Source organism: Heteronotia binoei, chromosome 7 (genome assembly GCF_032191835.1).
Source record: "Heteronotia binoei isolate CCM8104 ecotype False Entrance Well chromosome 7, APGP_CSIRO_Hbin_v1, whole genome shotgun sequence".
NCBI classification, from domain to species: domain Eukaryota; kingdom Metazoa; phylum Chordata; class Lepidosauria; order Squamata; family Gekkonidae; genus Heteronotia; species Heteronotia binoei.
Window position 1 is genome coordinate 11,461,923 of NC_083229.1, and position 23,227 is coordinate 11,485,149.

The 23,227-nt window shown below is 44.9% G+C and overlaps 1 protein-coding gene and 1 non-coding gene across 2 annotated transcripts in view; one reads left to right on the forward strand and one right to left on the reverse strand.

The window, feature by feature from the left end:
• The window catches only part of AGO2 (argonaute RISC catalytic component 2), a 71,253-nt gene that overhangs the window by 43,301 nt on the left and 4,725 nt on the right, over window positions 1–23,227 (forward strand). The window contains exons 9-16 of the mRNA XM_060243195.1: window positions 2,033–2,152; window positions 2,801–2,923; window positions 3,637–3,770; window positions 5,145–5,329; window positions 7,525–7,684; window positions 10,028–10,118; window positions 17,360–17,554; window positions 20,612–20,746. Of these exons, the coding sequence (XP_060099178.1) occupies window positions 2,033–2,152; window positions 2,801–2,923; window positions 3,637–3,770; window positions 5,145–5,329; window positions 7,525–7,684; window positions 10,028–10,118; window positions 17,360–17,554; window positions 20,612–20,746 (1,143 nt within the window). The remainder of the gene's footprint in view (window positions 1–2,032; window positions 2,153–2,800; window positions 2,924–3,636; window positions 3,771–5,144; window positions 5,330–7,524; window positions 7,685–10,027; window positions 10,119–17,359; window positions 17,555–20,611; window positions 20,747–23,227) is intronic.
• TRNAM-CAU (transfer RNA methionine (anticodon CAU)) lies at window positions 2,367–2,433 on the reverse strand. Its single transcript has one exon. It is a non-coding gene; the product is annotated as a tRNA-Met (tRNA).

Below are 23,227 nucleotides of genomic sequence, written 5' to 3' on the forward strand. Positions count from 1 at the left end.
CCTATGAGAAGAAAAAATGGAAAAAGCCTAAAGAAGCCAAAGTGGCTCCATAAACAGCTCTCTAAAGACTTGAGAAATAAAAAAGACTCCTTTAGGAATGGGAAGGAGGGCCTTATAACCAAGGATGAATTTAAACAAATCACCAGTGCTTGTAGAAAAAAAGTTAGGAAAGCTAAAGCTCAGTATGAGCTTAGGCTGGCCAAAGATGCTAAAAACAACAAAAAAGGGTTTTTTTCTTATGTTCAGAATAAGAAAAAGAGCAAGGATATGGTGGGTCCATTGCGAGGGCAAGAAAGTGAAATTGTAACAGGTAATGAAGAGAGGGTGGAACTGCTCAATTCCTACTTTTCCTTAGTCTTGTCTTCTGAGGGAAACGGTGCTCAGCATGGCAAAAACAGAACATATAAGGAGGATATGACGTTCCAACCTAGGATCAGCATAGGGGTAGTACATAAACACTAGTTTCTTAAATGAAACTAGTAAGTCCTCAGGGCCAGATGAATTGCATCCAAGGGTTCTAAAAGAGCTTGTGGATGTAATTTCTGAGCCTCTGGCTATTATTTTTGAGAATTCTTGGAGAACAGGAGAGGTGCCGGAAGATTGGAGGCGGGCGAATATTGTCCCCATCTTCAAGAAGGGGAAAAAAAGAGGATCCGGGTAACTACTGACCCGTCAGCTTGACGTCTATACCTGGAAAAGTTTTAGAACAAATCATCAAACAGTCGGCCCTGGAACATTTAGAAAGAATGGATGTGATTACTAAGAGCCAGCATGGGTTTCTCAAGAACAAGTCATGTCAGACTAACCTGATCTCTTTTTTTTGAGAAAGTGACTACCTTGCTGGATCAGGGGAATGCTGTAGACATTGTTTATCTTGATTTCAGTAAGGCTTTTGATAAGATTCCCTATACTATCCTTGTTGACAAGTTGGTAAAACGTGGTTTGGATTCTGTTACCGTTTGGTGGATCTGTAACTGGTTGACAGATTGCACCCAAAGAGTGCTTGTGAATGGTTCCTCATACTCTTGGAGAGGAGTGACAAGTGGAGTGCCTCAAGGATCTGTCCTGGGACCTGTTTTGTTCAACATCTTTATCAATGATTTGGATGAAGGAATAGAGGGAATGCTTATTAAATCTGCAGATGATACTAAATTGGGAGGGGTTGCAAACAGAAGAAGACGGAAACAGGATACAGGATGACCTTGACAGAATGGAAAACTGGGCTAAAATCAATAAAATGAATTTTAACAGGGATAAATGTAAAGTTCTGCATTTAGGTAGGAAAAATCCAATGCATGGTTATAGGATGGGGGAGACTTGTCTTAGCAGTAGTATGTGCAAAAAGGATCTAGGGGGTCTTAGTGGATCATACGCTGAACATGAATCAACAGTGTGATGCAGTGGCTAAACAGGCAAATGTGATTTTGGGCTATATCAACAGAATTATACTGTCCAGATCACGTGATGTGATGGTATTGTTTTACTCTGCTCTGGTAAGACCTCACCTGGAGTATTTTTTAAACAGAGGCTAGATGATCATCTGACAGCAATAAAGATCCTGTTAATTTAGGGGGGAGGTGTTTGTGGGTTTCCTGCATTTTGCAAGGGGTTGGACTAGATGACCCTAGAGGTCCCTTCCAACTCTATGATTCACCCCGTTGTGCTACTGTGATGCTTATGTTTGCCCACGTTGGGAAGAGAAGCGAAAGCATGACTGTGTTATGCCCTGCAGGGAACAGGGAGGGGTTGTAGCTTAGTGGCAGAACATCTGTTTGGCACACAGAAGGTCCAGGTTCAAGCCTTGGCTTCTCCAGTTAGAAAGGCCAGGCAGTCAGTGATATAAAAGACTGCTTCCTGAGACCCTGGAGAGCCACTGCCAGTCTGAGTAGACAGCACTGACCTTGATGGAGCAGTGGTCTGATTCAGCAGGCAGCTTCACGTGTGCAGCGGTCTGCATGTCAGTGCTGCACCATCCTTGTATGGTCTGTTTGGGTAGCTCTTAAATTACAATTTGTGTATTGTGTTTCTTTAGGTATGCAACATAGTGGCAGGACAGAGGTGTATAAAGAAGCTGACAGACAATCAAACTTCTACTATGATAAGGGCAACTGCCCGATCGGCACCTGACCGTCAAGAGGAGATCAGCAAACTGGTGAGTTCCTTGTTATGGGAAAGTGCAGTTCGAGCTTTCCTCTGTGCGAAGGAAACTCTTCATTTCTGCTTTCAGAATATATGAACATATGAAGCTGCCTTATACTGAATCAGACCCTTGGTCCATCAAAGTCAGTATTGTCTGCTCAGACTGGCAGCGGCTCTCCAGGGTCTCAAGCTGAGATTTTTCACGCCAATTTGCCTGGACCCTTTTTTGGAGATGCCAGGGATTGAACCTGGGACTTTCTGCTTATGAAGCAGATGCTCTACCACTGAGCTACCGTCTCTTCCCAACGTTGGTTGAGCCTCTGTATGGATTTCCTTTGTGTATCTCTGCTGCCATTGTTTGGCCTTTCAAATAATTTGTATACTTTTTTTAACAAGGACAGTTGTTGGAAAAAATGGAAGAGGGGAGCGGGCTGAAAAAGTAGGGACAGAAGGAAAGCAGCCTGTATTTATGCGAGGAATTTCACTTCCTTGGTTCTTAGAAACTTTCCTCAGCTTCACGCTGGGTGCCAAGTCTTAAACAGCTGCTGCTCATGTGTTCCAAAGTTTTCCCTTGCCCCTATTCATTCTAAACAAGTACTGTGAATTTTTGAGTCAGGTGGTCACGAAAAACAATCTTCACTGATCTTTTTCCCCCTCCTAGATGCGAAGTGCAAGTTTCAATACTGATCCTTTTGTTCGTGAATTTGGAATAATGGTCAAAGACGAAATGACTGATGTCACTGGCCGGGTCTTGCAGCCTCCTTCAATCCTCTACGGAGGCAGGGTATGTGAGCAGAGATCCTGCAGGAGCTGTAGAAATCTTTTATCCCCCGTCTTGATTGTCTTAAATGAATAAGAACAAAGCTTGAGTCCTGTGGCACCTCTATGATCAACAAAGTTTAATTCTGGGTATAAGCTTTCATGTGCATGCACACTTCTTCAGATATATTGAAACCCGATTTTTCTCAAGCCTTAGATATGGGGGGAGGGTTTAGTCACCAGGAAGGGGTAATTAAGAGTCAAGATGGCATAAATAGCTGGCTGATAAGCAGGGCTTTTTTTGAGCAGGAATGCACAGGAATGCAGTTCTGGCTGGCTTTTTAAAAAACTGTCTCCCTACTATGTCCCTAGTAGCAACTGGCCTGGATCAGACTTGATGGTCTACTTGGTCCCAGCAACCAGTGTCCTCTAGCAGCCAGCAGATGCTCCAAGCAGGTCATGAAGCCAGAACCTTCCTCCTTTGCTACCGCCCAGCACTGTTACTCAGAGAGTCTATCCCTGAACATTAAGGTTTCTTTTTAAGCCATTGTGTCTGACAGTTGCTGATGGACCTGTTCCCCCTTTAAAACCAATTACTGGTGTCCGACACCACATGTTGTGGCAGTGAATGCTGTGAGTTAATTGGTTTTTAAGTGAAAAAGTACTTTCACATGAAAGTGCAGTGCAGAATTCTCTTACTGTAGTAAATCATTTGTTATTTTTTCCTCCTGTTTCTAGAACAAAGCAATTGCTACGCCAGTTCAAGGGGTGTGGGACATGAGAAACAAACAGTTTCACACTGGAATTGAAATAAAAGTTTGGGCAATTGCTTGCTTTGCTCCACAGCGCCAGTGCACTGAAGTCCATCTTAAGTAAGATTCTTCGTATTTTTTATTATCATTTTGTTCACTCACATGATTTTGACTGTTTTCTTGTAGCTTAACAACCAGTGATGGGGTTTTTGTAGGAAAACCTGAATTGGAAATTTTCCCAGAAATATTTAAATAATGTTAGTGAAATAAAGCAAATATGCGATATAAAAGCCTAGAGCGTGTACAAGCACAAGGGTTGTCAAGGCTTCTCATCTCACACTTAGGCCATATAACATGATTGATTTGCAGCACGGCCACTCTGACAACTATAGATAGAAAGGCTGTTATTTACATATGTGGGGTGGAAAGCTTTCCATGGAAGCATATAGTACTGGGAAATTTTCCACCTCACCTCACTTCACTGTTCACAACATTACTGTGCATGAGGGACTTTCCAGTCTCTCCCTCAGTTTTCAAATTGCAGAATTACATACTACTCAGAAAAGCTGAGGATGGCAGTGTAAAATCAGTTTTTTTAAAAGCTCCTTAACATGGGTGCTTACTGAAGTTTGTGAGTTTTGAGCATAACGCACAATCTTTGTGATCTGCCATTACACCGTCATGGTGTAGGTTGGGGAATATGCTTGTCACTGATGGGCACAGAATGTGGGCTTGTGAAACTTACAGCCCACCTCAGTGCATCTTTATTTAGAAGCAAATTCTATTTACTTCAGTAGGGATTACTTCTAAGTAAGTGTGCATAGGATTGCAAAATTGGCAGTTTATTAATGATGTGGAACATGGACCCCTGCCTCTTTTCTTCTCTACTGAAATTCTGTGTACTTCTGTAAATATTACTCAAATGTACCTCCAGTTTACTAGTAATAGTTGCTTGGACTGAAACCTGGCCTTCTTGAAGCAAATGGAAGAGCACTTCCCTGGGGGGGAAGAGTTTTCACCATTTCTCTCTTCCCACTTTCCTCTGGAGCAGCACTGACCCCAGGTATCACTTTTGGGGGGAGTACTGGAAGAGGAAAGTCGGAAACCAGAGTTCTCTTCGTAGTGAGTGGGACCCATGCTGCTATTGTTAATAATGAGCATTAGGGATGCGTTCAATAAAACATTTTTGAACCCTGAAACCCTTCAGCGTGTATTTGTATGTTTGTGGTTTTTTTTAAATTTTGGATTCTTCTTGGTGGATTCTTCTTTCCTATGGAGAGGCTGCTTTAGGCATGTAACTCTGTAATTTTTGTAATAGAAGAAAGTTTAAGTCGAAAATATATAATTATTGAATAGACTTGAATTTGTTTCGGGAGGAGCCCTTATGGTTGAAATAGGATAGCCCTGGAATCAGAAATCCTATGTTGGTTTAATTTGAATGTGATCCACAGGTCTTGTTCTCTTAAACATATTCTTTCATTTTTCTTGGGTTAGGTCCTTCACGGAACAATTGAGGAAGATATCAAGGGATGCAGGGATGCCCATCCAGGGTCAGCCGTGTTTCTGTAAATATGCCCAAGGAGCAGATAGTGTGGAGCCAATGTTCCGACATCTAAAAAATACCTATGCTGGGCTGCAGCTTGTGGTAGTCATTCTGCCAGGGAAAACTCCAGTTTATGGTCAGTCTCTGTTAGCTGTGTTTGGCATGTTTGTTTCAGTGTGTGCAGTGCTTTAAGAAACAACAACCCGAAACAAAAAACAAAGTTATGCCCCCACCCCATCCATTATCTTTGAACTCTCAAAATAAATCTGAGCCTCCCCCCCCCCCCCCAGTTCATCTCCCTTTAACATTGCACAGTGTTTGGTCTAGATGTTGTATGTACTTTAAATCGGGTCCCCAACCCCCGATCTGTGGCCTGTTAGCAGCCGGGCCATGGTATAATTATTTCATTATATATTAGAATTTAGTAATAATAATAATAATAGGAAGACGACATTGGATTTATATTCTGTCCTCCACTCCAAACTTCAGAGTCTCATAAGAACATAAGAGAAGCCATGTTGGATCAGGCCAATGGCCCATCCAGTCCAACACTCTGTGTCACAGAATGGCCAAAGAAACCAGATGCCATCAGGAAGTCCATCACTGGGGCCACAATCTCCTTTATCTTCCTCCCCCATAACAGACATCCTCTGAGGTGGGTGGAGCTGAGAAAGCTCTCACAGAAGCTGCCCTTTCAAGGACAACTCTGTCAGATCTATGGCTGACCCAGGGCCATTCCAGCAGGTTTGATGGGTGCCAGCCATGGCAGTTTTGACTGTTTGTCTAGGCTATTTATTTATTTATTTAGATTTATATTCCATCCTTCCCGCAAGAGGGCTCAGGGCTGGTTACAACAATGCAACTAAAGATTAAAATTGCAATTAAAAGAAGGTGAAGGTTACAGTATAGACAGCTGAAATGCCAGCTTAAAACTCTGCCTCAGGTCCATGTAGCTGGGAAGGTGAATTTTGTGTAGCTAGCATCTGTGCATATGTTTGTGGTTGAGCCTGTAGAAAGATGGCTGCACACAAAAGCATCATAAGTGAAGTTAATTCAGAACACAGGTGCAGAATACCACACTTTTCTTAAAATGGAAAAGCAGTATAAATGGCTTCTTTTTTGCCAGCAAGTCACAACTGGCTTATGGTGACCTTGAAGGGTTTTCAAGGCGAGAGATGTTCAGAAGTGGTTTGCCATTGCCTGCTTCTTTATGGAATTCCTTAGTAGTCTCCCATTCAAGGGCTAACTGGGACTGACCCTGCTTTCCTTCTGAGATCTGATGAGATCAGGTTAGCCTGGGCTATCCAGGTCAGGGCTGTAAATGGCTTAAGTAAATAAAAGCTCTAAATAAATGGCCAGGAGTCTTATACCAGTAATGTTGGAAGATAAATGTCTATAAAAACAGAGAATGGCATGAATTCTAAGAGGAGGAAGTCATAGAATCATAGAGTTGGAAGGGACCAACAGGGTCATCTAGTCCAACCCCCTGCACAATGCAGGAGACTCACAAAAACCTCCCCCTAAATTCACAAGATCTTCATTGCTGTCAGATGGCCATCTAGCCTCTGTTTAAAAACCTCCAAGGAAGGAGAGCCCACCACCTCCCGAGGAAGCCTTTTCCACTGAGGAACCGCTCTTAACGGTCAGGAAGTTCTTCCTAATGTTGAGCTGGAAACTCTTTTGATTTAATTTCAACCCATTGGTTCTGGTCCTGCCTTCTGGGGCCACAGAAAACAATTCCACACCATCCTCTATAAATACTTGAAGATGGTGATCATATCACCTCTCAGCCGCCCCCTCTCCATGCTAGACATCCCCAGCTCCTTCAACCTTTCCTCATAGAACTTGGTCTCCAGACCCCTCACCATCTTCGTCACCCTCCTCTGGACCCGTTCCAGCTTGTCTATATCCTTCTTAAAATGTGGTGCCCAAAACTGAACACAGTATCCAGGTGACGTCTTACCAGAGCAGAGCAAAGTGATATCATCACATCACGTGATCTGGACACTATACTTCTGTTGATACAGCCCATAATTGCATTTGCCTTTTTAGCCACCGCATCACACTGTTGACTCATGTTCAGCATACGATCCACTAAGACCCCTAGATCTTTTTCGCACATGCTACTGCTAAGACAAGTCTCCCCCATCCTATAACCATGCATTGGTTGCTACAGGTTAAATGTATTTTCTCCCCTTCCAGAGGAATTGCTTCATGTCTAGGTTTTTCTATGCAGGTGTTAACCGACGAACTTATGTGCTGAGTCAAAGAAAAACAACTGTGATTGGGTAATAGAACCGACTCTCTTAATTTTCTTTTCTGACCTGGCAGCGGAGGTAAAGCGTGTTGGGGACACTGTACTGGGCATGGCCACGCAGTGCGTGCAGATGAAAAACGTGCAGAGGACGACACCGCAGACGCTTTCCAATCTGTGCTTAAAGATCAACGTCAAACTGGGAGGAGTAAATAACATTTTGCTGCCCCAGGGAAGGTAAGTTTTGTGTGTAAGCCATGCAGTGTGCTTTGATATAACAAAGCAGGCTTTTCATAAATAGGACAGATGTTCAGTGGAAGATGTGGGTTTCCTAAGTTTCTGAGACTCAGTGGCTGGTTTCACACTGTGAAATTGACACGATTTTATCACGTTGCGAAAAAATCTGCTTCAGTTTGATCCGTTTCTGGGCTAGCAGACAACTGCTGCTGATCCCGGAAGCAGTCGGTGTTTGCCCATTCACACTGCTAGCCCAGCTCAACCACGAACCCGTGCAGAAAGGGTTGTCTTTTTTAAAAAGGCCCTTGTGTGTGCACTCAGTCGGAGAAGCACACAAGTGCACCTCAGAGAGGGGTTAGGGGGAAAAAACCCTCTACCTTTCTAGAAACGGCTTGGTGCCATCACACAGCTCTTCCACTTATCAGTAGCCCCAGGGCATTCAGACAGCAGCCGATTATGCAACCTACATCAATTCAGGGGGATGATATTGGGAAAATCCAGGTAGCTTTTTGATGCGGATAGGAGACGGAGTGAGAATGGGTGCAGCTCAGAGGGCAGATGTGCTCATGTGATCGTGCACTTTTAATCCGAATGGGAGGTGGGGCTAGGTCAGGCCAAATCTCCTGTGTGAAACCACCCCGTTACTTTCAGAAGAGGCAATGTCTCTTTCCCCGTGTCCAGAGAGCAGTTTCAGTGGCTGGGAAAGCACCTCACAAGACCAGGTCTTCTGACTCCTCCAGAGTTGTAAATGCTATTTATAGATAGATGCTACAGTGACAGCAGTCTGCCACTACCCCTCTGTTAAGGCAGGTTAGGCTGAGAGTCACCCAGGAAGGTTCCACAGCAGAATGGGGATTTGAACACAGTCTCCCAGGTTGTAGTTGGAGTCCAGCCACTACACCATGCTGGTTTCTGACTTAAAGTAGCTACTCCCAGCTAAAACAAAAAAACTCGAAAGAGCCAGATTTTTGGTCTTCAGTTTCCAAATCAAAGCTGAGGAATAGAGGAAAAGATGAAATTTTATTTTAGCTGGGAGTAGCTGTTTTAAGTCAGGAGCCAGCATGATGTAGCCGGTGGACTCCAACTACAACCTTGGAGACCCGTGTCCAAATCCCCATTCTGCTGTGGAACCTTCCTGGGTGACTCTCAGCCTAACCTGCCTTAACAGAGGGGTAGTTGTGAGGATAAAATGGAGGAGGGAAAAACAGTGTGAGCTTCTTCGGTTCCCCATTGGGAAGAAAGGCGAGATAGCAGTGGAGTAAATTAGACTGAGCTGTTTAAAGATGTGTTACATGATAATACATGGTAATGCTTTTACCATGTGTGAATGCTTTTACCATGTGTTACATGGTAATGCTTTTAGAATTGGATTGCTTTCACGCACACAGCGCTTGGCAGGAGTCCATACATTTTGACTAGCCTCTGCCAGCATTTACTCTCTCCCAGCTTGGGTTAAAGGCAGGTCCTGTCTCTGATATAGTGTTAACCTCTGGTGGCACTCAGATTGAACTGCTGCTTTTGAAGCCCAGTGGGAAGACCAGAGGCTTTCATTGTATCATCGAAATAAAAGCCTGTGTGTAGTCTGCTAAAGATTATGGCTGCCGCTGGGGAGAATACTTTCCAGCCCTTGCTGTTCGGACTTGTACATCTTGAGTTCCTTGCGGAGCAGGGGAGAAAAACAGTAGATTGCGTTTATTGAGTTCATAGAAGGTCTGCTGAATGAATAGGAGTTCAAATATGTGACTTGATGACCCTGTAGAACAGTGGTCCCCAACCTTTTTGGCACCAGAGACTGGTTTTGTGGAAGACAATTTTCCACAGACTGGGGGCGGGCGGCGTGATAGTTTCAGGATGATACAATTGTGTACTTTATTTCTATTAGTTTCGTGTGGTGGTTAAGTGTGCGGACTCTTATCTGGGAGAACTGGGTTTGATTCCCTACTCCTCGACTTGCAGCTGCTGGAATGGCCATGGGTCAGCCATAGCTCTGGCAGAGGCTGTCCTTGAAAGGGAAGTTTCTGGGGAGAGCTCTCTCAACCCTACCCACCTCACAGGGTGTCTGTTGTCGGTGGGGGGGGGGGGGGAAAGGTAAAGGAGATTGTGACTGCTCTGAAACTCTGAGATTTGGAGTGGAGGGTGGGATATAAATCCAATGTCGTCGTCTTCTTTTTATTACTACATTGTAATATATAATGAAATAATTATACAGCTCACAGCCTGGTTGCTAACAGGCCATGGACTGGTACCAGTCTATAGCCCCGGGGGTTGGGGACCTCTGCTGTAGACAACAACAACCACCAAATGGATCCCAGCAGTCTTGTTCTGCTATGTTTTTCTTTTCAGGCCTCCAGTATTTCAGCAGCCTGTTATTTTCCTGGGTGCAGATGTAACTCATCCACCAGCTGGAGATGGAAAAAAGCCTTCCATTGCTGCTGTGAGTAACTGAGTGCACCATTTGCATTAACTGCATATTTCTGATAAGATTGAGTTGGATCCAAAGAACCAGGGGTTACACTCTGTTTACAGAACAGACCCTTGCTGCCATCTCCTTCCTTGCCCCCTGAAGTTATTCTTAAGGATCAGGAGACCCCTGGGAAAAATGTAAGGCTGCTGTACGGGGAAATGCCTTGCACAGGTTTAGATCTTAGTGTGATAATGTGGGTGATTAGTGGAATATATGCCTTCCTCTCTCCTTTTTTGCCTTATTCAATAGTAAGTCTTGGCATAAATACCAGGATTTGCCAGTTTCATATATTGGATAAGTCAACTGTGCCACATTGCACAAACAGAAAACGCACTAGGAAGAGATGCACGAGGGGGAGGGATATTTCTTTCAGGTCAGACCTCATGGAGGACCAAATTGGTGAGTTTTACGACAAGTGCTGGGGTGATGAGAAGCGGACATTACATTTGAGAATCTGAAGTTGTCCTGTTGGCCTAACAGATAGCAGGACAGTGTTTTTATTGGTGGAGGAGAGCATGGTGGTTTCCACTGGTTCCTTCTCTTACTTTATACACCCACTTCGTCCCCCATACTGGGCTGGATACAGCAGGTAGTTTTTGCTAATGGAAGAGGGGATGTAATTTTTACGGACTACCTCTCCCCCCCCCCCCAGCAAACCTCTGGCACCTCACTAATACTGTTCCTAGAGGTCCTCCAGAAACATCATCGGGGAGCATTTGGGGCTGCTGAGGGCTGGGGGAGGCAGAGACATTTCACTTCAGTGGCAGAAATCCCTTCGATTAGTTAAGATTTTGTGTGGGATCTGACCTATTGTTCTTGGGATTTCCATTGACCCACAGGAACATAGCTTCAAGCAGTGCATAAGGCAGTGGTGGAGAGGGGGAGGAGGAAGGGAAGTTTCCTATCTTCTTCGTGGTCCCTGTGAGGTCTACACACTTGGGTTCGTGCTCTTTGCTCAAAGCCGACCTCGGAGAACTGCCAATAGCAGTGAAGCGTGTTTTTGGTGGGCTCCTCTCCTTCTCCGGGGAGCAGGCACACAGTGCACATGCCTAGAATGGCAGAGGAGCTCCGTCTCCCGCTCAGTTTCTTTTTTGCCGCTGCCCTTACCGGACCTTGTTGTGTTAGCTCCTCCACAGCATTTCTCCTCAGTGTCTTTCCATCGTCGTCCTTCGTCTTTTTGTCACTCCTTCAACTCCTCTGCTTCTTTGTTGTCCTTAAAAAAAAAAGACCCTCTGTAAGTAAGACTTTCTTCCTTTTGCCCCCTTCCTCACCCTCGCGGACAAAAAGGGGACCACCACCTTTTTAAAAAGGTGTCTAAAGTGTCAGGCGAAGCTCCCATCCACAGACGCACATTCATACTGCCTCCTGTGCCTGGGAGAGGGACACAAAGTTCAGACTGTCCACTCTAAGGGGTTTGGCAAGCAGACACGAAAGAACTGAGCTGCATACCTACAAAGCCATTTGCTTGACCTCTGCTTCGAAAACCTCACCGCCTCCCTCCCAAAAGGAGCAGGGAGATTTGGCTTCATAAAAAAAGCATAAGACTGATAGAAAGACCAAACATTGGTCTACCACACCAAAGGCTCCGATCAAAACGCCAGAAATGTCTGCCTCGTCACAACAAACATCGACTATCACCCCGATCTCAGCTTCGACTTCTAAAGCGTCGATCTCGACTTCCACGGCCCCTACATCTACAATACAGGCAGGCTTGCCTATCACCGCTCCGTCAACGACAGCTCCGTCGACCAACAGCACCTTCAGCTTCGACGGTTCCCCTGGATTCCTCCACTGTCATTGTGATTCCAGATAATGACGCCGTTGATACCGAAGCCTTGCTTTCTGCTGTGGCAACCATAAATAAAGGCCTCGATTCAGTTGGATCAGGTCTACAGTATCGATCAGGTAACCGACTACCTGCAGAACCAGCAGAGCGAACAGATTGGTTTCGTGAAGTGCCTAATTTGTCCCTTTTGAGCCATTCACCTTGGCTCCCATTTCTGAAACCTGCCCAGTTCACCACCCACAGAGCGCCACTCGAGAGATCTCGTTCACGCTCTAGACATACCCGCTCACGCCGTTGAAGTCGATCGACCTCCAGGCGTTGTCGTTTGACTTCTAAAACTTCTCATCGAAGCCAATGCTACTCGTGCTCAGCTTCCAGACGAGGGCGCTTGACTTCGAGGCGAGAGTGCTCAACCTCGAGAACATCCCATAGGAGCCGTCATCGCTCAAGATCAACATCGAGGCATTGTTCGACTTCGAGGCATCGTACATAGACCTCTAGAGCTTCCTATAGGGACAGGAACTGCCGTCGATCTCGATCAACATCTAGATACCGTTTGGTTCATCATCTGTGTTATTCACAGACTTCTACACCCTCTAGAACACCTTCCCCAGAAGCATATGCTAGATGGTATCACCGTCATTACCCGAATGGCAAATCTTCTTTTCACACCACTTATTCTGCTGCTTCTAAATTGGCAGCAGTTAACATAATCCCTACTGTTCCTCAGCCACCTAAACTCACTTCTTATGCAGTATCCAAAGCTTCAGCGGCTGCTGGAGCACCTTTGCAACTCCCTGCTCCTATTCAGGAACCAATATGTATGCCAGATGACCTTCTGCAGAAGGACCCTATCGTCCCGGCTCCTAAGGACACAGAGGATTCGTGCTCGGACTCTTCATAGTCAGCCTTTTCCTCTTCTGAGACTGCTGATCCATTGCTTCCAGAACACCCTGGAAGCATACTCCTCCTAGTCCATTGTCGCCATCTGATGGAGCAAAACCTTACCTGGAAATGATCACTAGGATTGCTAAGGCTTTACACATCCCTGTCAATACTGATAAACCAGAAGTCACAGACTAAGTTTACAAACTCGTCCAAAAGCAACTGCCACCAACTATGCTGTTGCCCATGTTGCCTGTTCACCTTGCGACTCTGAAGGAGGCTTGGGAAACTCCTGTCTCTATCCCACCCACTCCCAAACGTTTGGACGCTCTCTATAGAGTTCAGTCTTTTGATGCAAAGTTTTTGTTTTCGCATCCAGCACCAAATTCTATGATAATACACTCTGCTTCTAAGTCTAAGACTACGCGACACCCCGCACCTCCCGAACAAGAAAATCGCAAATTGAACACCTTGGGTAGAAAGCTGTACTCCTCCACCACCACATTAAGCAAGCTTCATACTTATTTGGCTTACTTTTCTGCTTATAATTTTAACTTAGCCAACCGCCTGAAGCCACTGCTGACCAATCTCCCTGATTCTGCACTACCTCAGGCATCAGCTATTATCCAGGAAATGTCTGCTATCTCCCGCCAGCAAATAAACTCACTGAGGCATGCAGCATCATGTTCCTCGAGAGTGCTAGCTACTTCCGTTGCTATTTGTCGCCATGCTTGGCTCAGGTCGACCACACTACAGCCTGATCTTAAGACAAAGGTTGAAGATCTTCCCTTTGATGGGGAAGGGTCTATTTCACACTACCACGGATATGGTCCTCTCCAATGTCGACAGCAGGAAGAAAGCTAAGCGTCTAGGGGTCTCCACCCCCACTTCCTCATCCAAGCCTTACAGGCCCAGGCAGTGGTCCTCTCAAAGGAGATACTACTCTCCTAAATCTTCAGATAATTGGAGGAGAAAGCCATTCTCTTCCACATCAAGACCTACCTTCTCCAACAAACCGAAACCAAACCAGTCCAAGTGTCCATCACCAACCAACAAGCAGTCAGTTTGACAGCCTTGTTCGTCCGGAACTTCCCTTAATCTCCACCCCACCCCTCCCAGGAACCAGACTTTCTCCCTTTCAACATCTTTGGGAGTCCATAACAACAGATGTCTGGGTCCTCACAATCATCAGAGTGAGGTACGCCATCGAATTCCCAGAGTTGCCCGTATTCCCTCATTTCGTTCCAACTCCTCTCTCTCCAGTCCTACACGACTAAGTATCCTCCTTATTGTCCAAAGGGGCAATGGAACCTGTGCCTTCTTCAGAGCTCAAAACGGGCTTCTATTCATGGTAGTTTGTCATTCCCAAGAAAGATGGAGGAAAACGCCCCATCATGGATCTTCTCAACCGCTTTATATGCCCCCAGAAGTTCCAGATGATCACCCTTCAAATGATCCTACAGCTGCTGCCAAAGGATGCCTGGTCAGCTTCCTTGGACCTACAAGATGCGTATTTTCACATCACTATTCAACCACACCATCGCCGCTACCTCAGGTTCACGATAGGCCAACTTCACTACCAGTACAAAGTCCTGCCCTTTGGCCTCACTACAGCTCCCCGAGTGTTCACAAAATGCATGGCTGTGGTAGTGGCAGCACTACGTCAACAAGGAATCCAGGTATTTCTGTACATCAACGATTGGCTGATGGTGTCAGCATCAGCCAATCAGCTACAGACGGACATTGCATCAATTTTGCAGCTCCTCAAGGACCTGAGCCTTTCTGTGAACTTTGTGAAATCGCATCTACAGCCCACCCAAATCCTCCCTTTTATAGGAGCTGTCATCAATACGACAGCGTTCAAAGCTTTTCTACCTTTGGATAGAGCACAAACCTTAAAGAACTTAATCCAAACCTTTTTTCTCACTCCGACACAGACAGCGGAGTTTGTTCAACGTTTGCTAGGCCTCTAGGTGGCCACAACTGCAGTGATCCCATTTGCCTGTCTCAGGATGTGACCACTGCAGCTATGATTTCTCCACAATTTCAAACCAATGACTCATCCTCAAAATTTACTACTGACTTCCAGAGGACGTCCTTCACTCTTTAAACTGGTGGCTGCTGGACCACAACATACTAATGGGCAAGGACTTTCAACTTTCTCCACACACTCAAATGCTGATGACCAATGCTTCTCTCAGTGGCTGGGGAGCCCACTGCGGGAACTTCACAGCACAAGGATCCTGGTCCGCGACAGACAGTGTGAAGCACATCAAAGCACTAGAGCTTCTGGCTGTGCAGCATGCACTGAAATCTTTCCTCTTGCACTTGACAGGCCGATATGTCCTAGTAGCCTCGGACAATGTCACTACTGTTTACTGTATAAACAAACAAGGGGGCATGAGGTTGCCGTCCCTTTGCAAACAGGCCCTTCTTCAGTGGAACTGGTGCATTCACAACAACATCTTTCTCTCTGCAGTAAATTTACCAGGAGTAATGAACACTCATGCAGATGCACTCAGCAGATCAAGTCCCAGCGACCTGGAATGTACGATCAATGATTGTTACCTTCATCCCATCTTCCAGGCATGGGGCCTTCCACAAGTGGATGCATTTGCGTCTCGAACCAATGCGAAATGCGAAATCTTTTTAAGCAGGGGTCCCCCAAAGGACCGCTCATTAGGGGATGCCTTTCTTCATCGTTGGACAGGGAATCTATTTTACATGTTTCCACTGATACCGCTAATATCCAGGACCATACAAAAAATACGAATGGACCACATGGACTGCATACTTATAACCCCGTGGTGGCCCCATCAGACCTGGTTTTCCCCTCTTCTGCTTCTCTCTCCCGAGGGAATTGCCGTTGGCTGCCTCTAGCTCCTGACATTCTGATTCAACACAACGGAAATGTCTACCATCATGATCCAAAATTTTTCCAGTTGACCGCCTGGAGGATCAAACCTTAGAATTCTCTCCAGAAGTCAGAGAAGTATTCCGGAATGCAAGGAAGCCTTCAACATGCAAATCCTACCAACTGAAATGGAAGTGGTTCTCAGTCTATGCGGGAAAGTGGGTTGTAGACCCATATATGGCACCATTACAGATGCTCTTTTCTTACCTGCTTTCCCTCTCTTGTTCTGGCCTTAGTTTTTCTTCTCTAAAGGTCCATCTATCTGCTATTTCAGCTTTCCACGTCCTGGTGGACAATTCATCAGTCTTCTCGCATCTGCTGTCAAAGGCATTCCTGAAAGGATACATATGAAACCTTCCATCAAACCTCTTATCTCCCCATGGAGTCTCTCCCTCGTTCTCACACAGTTCATGGGAAAACCCTTTGAGCCATTAGCCATGACTTCCCTACAACTCCTTTCTTAGTTCTTAGAACAAGCGACATATCAGCTTTCAGATCCGACCCAACATACACTGTTTTCCACAAAGATAAGGTGGTGTTGCGCCCTGACCCAACTTTCCTGCCCAAAGTTGTGTCGCCTTTTCACCTATCGCAATCCACTGTATTGCCAACTTTCTGCCCGGATCTTACGGACAACATCCAGAAAGCTTTACACACACTAGATGTGCGCAGGGCACTCGCCTTTTACTTGCAAAGGACAGCTGCCTTCAGGAAAGACCAAAGACTATTTGTGGCCTATGGTGTTTCTTCACAGGGTACCAAGGTGTCACCTCAACGCCTTACCAAGTGGGTGTCTTTCACTATCAGGCTGTGCTATGAGATTGCAAAAGAATGCTTACCTGAAGTCATCCGCAGTCATTCCACTAGAGCTGTTTCGATTTCCTCTGCCTTCTTACATGGGGTTCCTCTGGAAGACATTTGTGCAGCAGCTACTTGGTCTTCTCTTGCTATGATGCATTTATGATGCTATGATGCATTTATGATGCATTACTTCCTTGACGTGCATTCTAGGTGGGATGCGTCCTTCGGAAGATCCGTACTGTCATCTATTTTCCAGTGACTGCACGGCACTGGATCTCAAGTGAGCCTGTAGCAAGACATGCTTATATGTCACTAACCTGTGTTTGGTTCTAGGTTGATCAGATCTTGTACCAGCACCCACCATCCAGGTATAATAGCTTGCTAATCACCCAAGTGTGTAGACTGCACAGGGACCACGAAGAAGATAAACAGGTTGCTTACCTGTAACTGATGCTCTTCGAGTGGCCACCTGTGCAGTCACCCATGACCCGCCCAGCCTTCCCCACTGCTGGCACTTCCTTCTACTTACCTGCGGTTGGACTTGCTAGCGGCGGCTGGAAGAAACTGAGCAGGAGGTGGAGCTCTTCCCCCGTTCTAAGCATGCGCACTGTGTGCCTGCTCCCCGGAGTGCTATTGGAGTTCTCCAAGGTCGGCTTTGAGCAAAGGGCACAAACCCAAGTGTGTAGACTGCACAGGTGACCACTTGAAGATCATCAGTTACAGATAAGCAACCTGTTTTTATCTATGATGACTTGCACTACTTAAAACCCAAGCTTGTTTTTTAAAAATGCGTTTATTGATTAAAACATACTATCCCCACAACAGGTTGTAGGCAGCATGGATGCCCACCCCAATCGATACTGCGCCACTGTGAGAGTCCAACAGCATCGCCAAGAAATCATCCAAGACTTGGCAGCCATGGTCAGGGAGCTGTTGATTCAGTTCTATAAGTCCACCCGATTCAAACCAACACGGATCATTTTCTACAGAGATGGTGTTTCTGAGGGGCAGTTCCAGCAGGTTAAATGACTCTCTCTCTTCTCCCCCTCCCCACCTTCCTACGCTTTGTGGCTGTTTTTGAACAATATTCTTCTGGGAATTGAATCTAGATTATTTTTACTGATTGAGCCTGGATTGTAACCACATTTTTAGAGCAGGTGTCATTCAGTTTGTAAGCACTCTTCTGATTTTATATTTATTTGCTGAAATATTTGCTGAAAAATTGCAAGTTTGTTTCTTTTTTGTTAACTTTTAGTATTCTTTTTTAAAGTATGCATACGTTGAAAATATTTTAATAAGGGAAGAGGAGTGAGAGTTGTACAGTTCACTGGTTGGGATCCAGAAAAGCTGGTGTGATTGTGTGTCAAGCATTTTTTATCTGCAGTGAGATGGGGGGCTACTTTTGTTTTCCGTTCTGCATAATTGCGGGGTGGGGGTTACTCTTGAGACTTAGAGGAAGCTCATGTATGTGCCCATTCATATATGCACCCCTAATTCTGAGCCTCTTAGTGTTTGTTCGCACAGACTGTAGATTAGTGGTGTATTTCCCCATAAAACAATCAGAATATAGTTTAAAAGGGTTTAGTTTTAAGATAGGTTAGGTAGAAAAAACTGGCCTGACTGAGTCTCAGCCCTTATAATTACCTGTGTGTGTGTGTGTGTGTGCACACATGTGCATTAACTACAGAGGAATAGACAGAATACAAGGCAGAAGATTTATAAGGCTGTGTTAGCAATAAATTTTTTTGGAAAGTCAAAATTTTTTGGAAAATCCCTTTGCCTTTTGTAATATCTGTCATTCCTCACAAACACTGACGGTTTCTTGTGGCTGGAATCTGAAATGATCAAGATGGTTGGCATTTAGGGTGAGCTTTCATGCAAAGGGTACCTGGAAACTTTGTTTTGCATTTTCATAATTTTGCCAGTTATTTTCTTTGAGTTTGAACAAGCTGATTCTTCCCCTTGGCCTTTTGGCATTTCTTCTCTGGGTATGAAGATCAAGCCGCCCTGAGCCTGTTTGGGGAGGGCGGGATACAAGTGCAATAAATAAATAAGTGGGGGGTGCTTTTGGCTGCCTCTTTTTTCTACTTTCTGAGGTGGGTTGTGACCCTAGACAACTGTAGGGGTGCTGGCGTGAAAGGGTGCTGCTCCGGTATAGTGAAGTAACATGCCTTCCTTCATTTGAGGACTCTTAACGAGTAGGGGACATCATGTAGGGTTCTCTTTCTCTGCTTTGGCTGTTGCTTTGCTGTTCTCTAAGGACTGGTGCAAAGCAATATAAGTGACCCACCCTCCTTCTCCTGGGTAGTCTCCTATTGCTGGATGATTTGCTGGATAGAAGAGTTTATATCTCATTTTGTATGGGACTTTTTGCAGGAAATTGAAGTAGCAGAAGTATATTATCTTCCTTTCCCCCCCTCCCCTCCAGAATTCCCTGGCAAGAGCAAGAATCTTGGAGGAAGCAGAAGAGAAATTGGCAGGGTCCAGTAATAAGTAGTGACTAATAACTCAGCCAATTCTTTTGAAGCCTTGAGCTCAGACAGAATTTAAAGTCTCTGAAAAGAAGAAATGCTGATTTTCTCACTTCACCCATAATTGAAATCTGTGCTTTGCAACAGAATCAGCTCTTCATCGAACAGCTTGAATAGATAGATATGTTTTCAATAGTTTTTAAAAAGCCTTCTTTGATAACTTAAAAAGCTAACCTGCACAACTGTTGAATGGCTTGGGATCAGGGCATTGGATTGACCACCCTTGGCTATGTAAATTTGTTTTCTACAGCACTTTCATCTCCCTTTTGAGATTAAGTGACTATTAGTGTAGATCAGGGGTGGCCAAACTTGCTTAATGTAAGAGTCACACAGAATAAACAGCAGATGTTTGAGAGCTACAAGACACAAAGACCAGAAGCTTGAGAGCCGCACAGGGAGAGAGGGAGGAATGCAGGCAAATAGATAGAGGAGAGATGGGTAGAAAGAAAGCAACTTTAACTTTAAATGTATTTTCCAAGCCGTTAGCTGGTTTGGTTTGGAGAAGTGATTTAAAGAGAGAAATGTCTTCTCCAAACTGGCCAGCAGGCAGTGGGGGCTTTGAGAGCTACACAATATCTCCCGAGCCACAGTTTGGCCACTCCTGATGTAGATCTAGTTTCGGATCCCTACTCTGCCCAGGAGTCTAGCTGGACAGCCTTAGGCCAGTCACCCTCTTAGCCTAACCTCCTTCACAGGGTTGTTGTAAAGATAAAATGCAGGAGAGGAGCATGATGGAAGGACCCCACTGAGGGGGCTTCCCCAATGAGAAAGAGTCTCCACTGGGAAGAAAGATGGGGTATAGATAAAGTGTATACATGAAATATGGCTTGGATGCCTTTTTTTTTTTTTGCTTGTGTAATGATTTTCACTGTATACTGGAATTTTTAGGTTTTTAGTTCTGTGGAAATTGCATCTTACTTTACAATTTGAATTGTAAGCTGCCTTGGAGGTTCATTGAGTAGAAAGACAGAATATAAGGGTGCCAATGATTTATATATGTATGCAATGCTGATGTTCTCTGAGTTTTGGACTGTTTCCAGTTTTGTTGTATCCCAAGCTTTCGATGGTTGCAGCGCTGTGATTGCATTGCTGTCAAGGATGAAAATTTGTGCTGAGGAAAGGTGGGGCAAGGCAAATGCACGCACAGCCCTGTCTCCACTACTCCTTATCCCTAAATCTTGGTTTCAGCATTAAATCTGAACCAGGTTTTAGTATGTTATGTATGCCTGGTATGTTAACAGTGCAGGGAACGATGCATGAGGTCTACCAAGCCTAGCCAACATGTCTGGGCCCATACCAAGCTTTTGTTAAAATGTTGATCTTCCTCCAAGTACTCAGTAGTCTCAATCCCATTAAGTAAAGAATGTAGGGCAGGGCCTCTGTGTTCTTTCTCCTACATTGAAGATCACCTGTTTTGCTGCAGGGGAAATACCTAAAGAAAATTCTGACTCTTCAAACCATCTGATGTTTAAAAATGCTACCTTCAAATTGCTGTTTGTGTGTTTGAAGCATTTCGGGATGTTTTCTCCTCCTCTTCTTGATCCAGGTTCTCCATCATGAATTACTGGCGATCAGAGAAGCATGCATTAAGCTAGAAAAGGACTACCAGCCTGGAATCACATTCATTGTTGTGCAGAAAAGGCATCACACCAGGCTGTTTTGTACAGATAAAAATGAAAGGGTATGTCTACATTTTCTGAAGAAGCGTGGGGCAATAAGGGTAGGTCTGGAAATGGTGCAAGCTCTAGCCAGAGGAAGTCTGTTGAAGAAAAACAAACAAACCATGATTGACGGTTTGGTTTGGGGAGGGGCCGTGGCTTTGGAGAGGGGCTGTGGCACCGAAAGTGCTTATGCTTGGCAGGCAGAATGTCCCAGGTTCAATCCCCAGCATTTCCAATAAGGGCCAGGCAGTAGGTGATGTGAAAGACTTCAGCCTGAGACCCACGACCAGTCTTGAGTAGACAGCACTGACTTCGATGAACCTACAGTCTGATTCAGTAAAAGGCAGCACCATTTGTTCAGCACAATTTCTACTTCGGCATAAGAACTGGAACAGCTTGGTTCTACCTCACCTTTTCTCCAGATTCAAGGCGGCTTACAAATACAACACCAGCATGTGATAGGAATAAAAACAACCTGCAATAAATAGTAGACCATCAAAGAAATAACACAGTTTAGCCCTCGCAATATCTCCTACAGAATGCTCTCTCTGAAATAATACAACTTTTTAAACTGTTCTGCAAATCTGCGGTCTATGTGTCCAGTTCGATAAAGAACACACAAGGAAGTCCACTAGAGAGAGAGCCTTCTCGATTGCTGCCCCCTACTGGGGGAATCAGCTGCCGGAAGAAGTTAGGGCCTTGTGGGACCTCGCCCAGTTCTGCAAGGCCTGTAAGACCACGCTCTTCCGGCTGGCCTTTAATCGATCTGGAATGACATGATAATAGGAAATGACACCTAAAATATACTGAACACCATCTGAAATGAAACAATATCAAATGATATTAGCACCTGACTGTTTTAACTGTTTAATTTTAATTTAGAATGTAAGTAATATGAGTGAATTGTTTGATTTTACTGGTTGTGAGCTGCCCTGAGCCTCCTTCGGTGGGGAGGGCGAGATATAAATCCAATAAACCTAACCTAAACCAAGCGAGAAAGGAAAACTAAGTGTTTATTGCAGTAAACAGAGATGCAGAGCAAGGCACCTGAGCGCCCTCAAAACCAAGCTGCACTCTGCCCCAAACAGGAAGGGCAGAAGATTTTACACCCCAAATGACACAAACATAGTTTATTACTCAGAGACCCCCCCTCATTGTACATAGGTAAGGGGCATCAAACCCATTGGCTGATCAGGGGCAAAGAGGTCATCTTTATTGCGGTTGTCAGGAACACAGAGGGTCTTTTCTGTATAAACAAGGAACTAAAGTAAGAGAGGTGTGAATCATCCAAGGGCCTGGGCCTCCATCTCAGACTTTTTGGTACCCGTTATCACAACTTTGCCATGAATAAATCACTACAAAATACAAGATACAAAGCACTGCAAGTTACAAGGCACAGGTGGTTGTAAAGGTATATATCTTCTGCCAAGGCCATTGCAAGAGAGATGGCCAAATAGCTTTCCTGAGCCTGTACTCCCTTTTCCAGTTGGCAGAATGCCCTTGTTTATTGAGGGCTTCCCATTCATAAGGCTAGCTCCAGATAAGAAAGGAATGCAGCTCTGTGCAGTTTGCATCTCAGTTCTGCTAATAGCTTGAGTCTGAGAAGGCAATAAAAATTAATCTATGGAGCAGGGGTGTCGAACTCATTTATTATGAGGGCCAGATCTGACATGAATGAGGCTTTGTGGGGCTAGGCCATATTTATTATGAAATGTAGTACCAGGTAGTGAAGATATAATAAACTTTATAAAGGACACAGACAAACACAATTAATTTTTTTTAAAAAACAACCCCTTAAAACATGCTTAAAATTAACATTCTTGCAATATTTTGTTTACTTAACAGTCTCTTCTAACTGAGAACTCTCACTCTCAGGAGCCTTGGCTAATAGAAGGAAGAGAGGCTTGGCTCAGTAACTCTGCTGTGCGATTGAGAGAGCCTGACAAAGCAAGCTCTCCCTCCCCTCTTCCTCCCCAAGGGAGGACCCTCAGCCAATGAAGAAAATAGAGACTTTACTCCATAGCTCCTGTGTGATTGAGCAAGCCTGGCAAAGCCTGTGATGCAGAAGGAAGCAAGAGAGAGGGAGAAGCAATCAGATGACAGCTAGTTGCTCGTGGGCCTGATGGGACCCCTCTGGCGATCTGATCTGTTCCTCGGGCCACATGTTTGACACCCCTGCTATAGAGGATCAGAACCCTAATATAGTATTCTGCTTTCTGGTATCCTAATTCTACTTTCCAGTCCCACAAAACTTCAAGAAAGGTAGAAAATGAAGATACATTTCAAACCAGTACAGGCACAACTGTTGCACAGCACCAGCCCTATAAGTGCAAATGCCTTTGGCTGGGCTGAAATTTTGAATTGATCTATGAGGGTTCAGTGAGAAGAAGGCTGCCAAAAAGTACACGTGGGAGTGTATTTGAAGGTATGATCTGATAGGTTATGGAAGGGGTCCCCTGGCCATGAAGGCCTTTGGAGCTAAGAACCTGCACCATGAATTG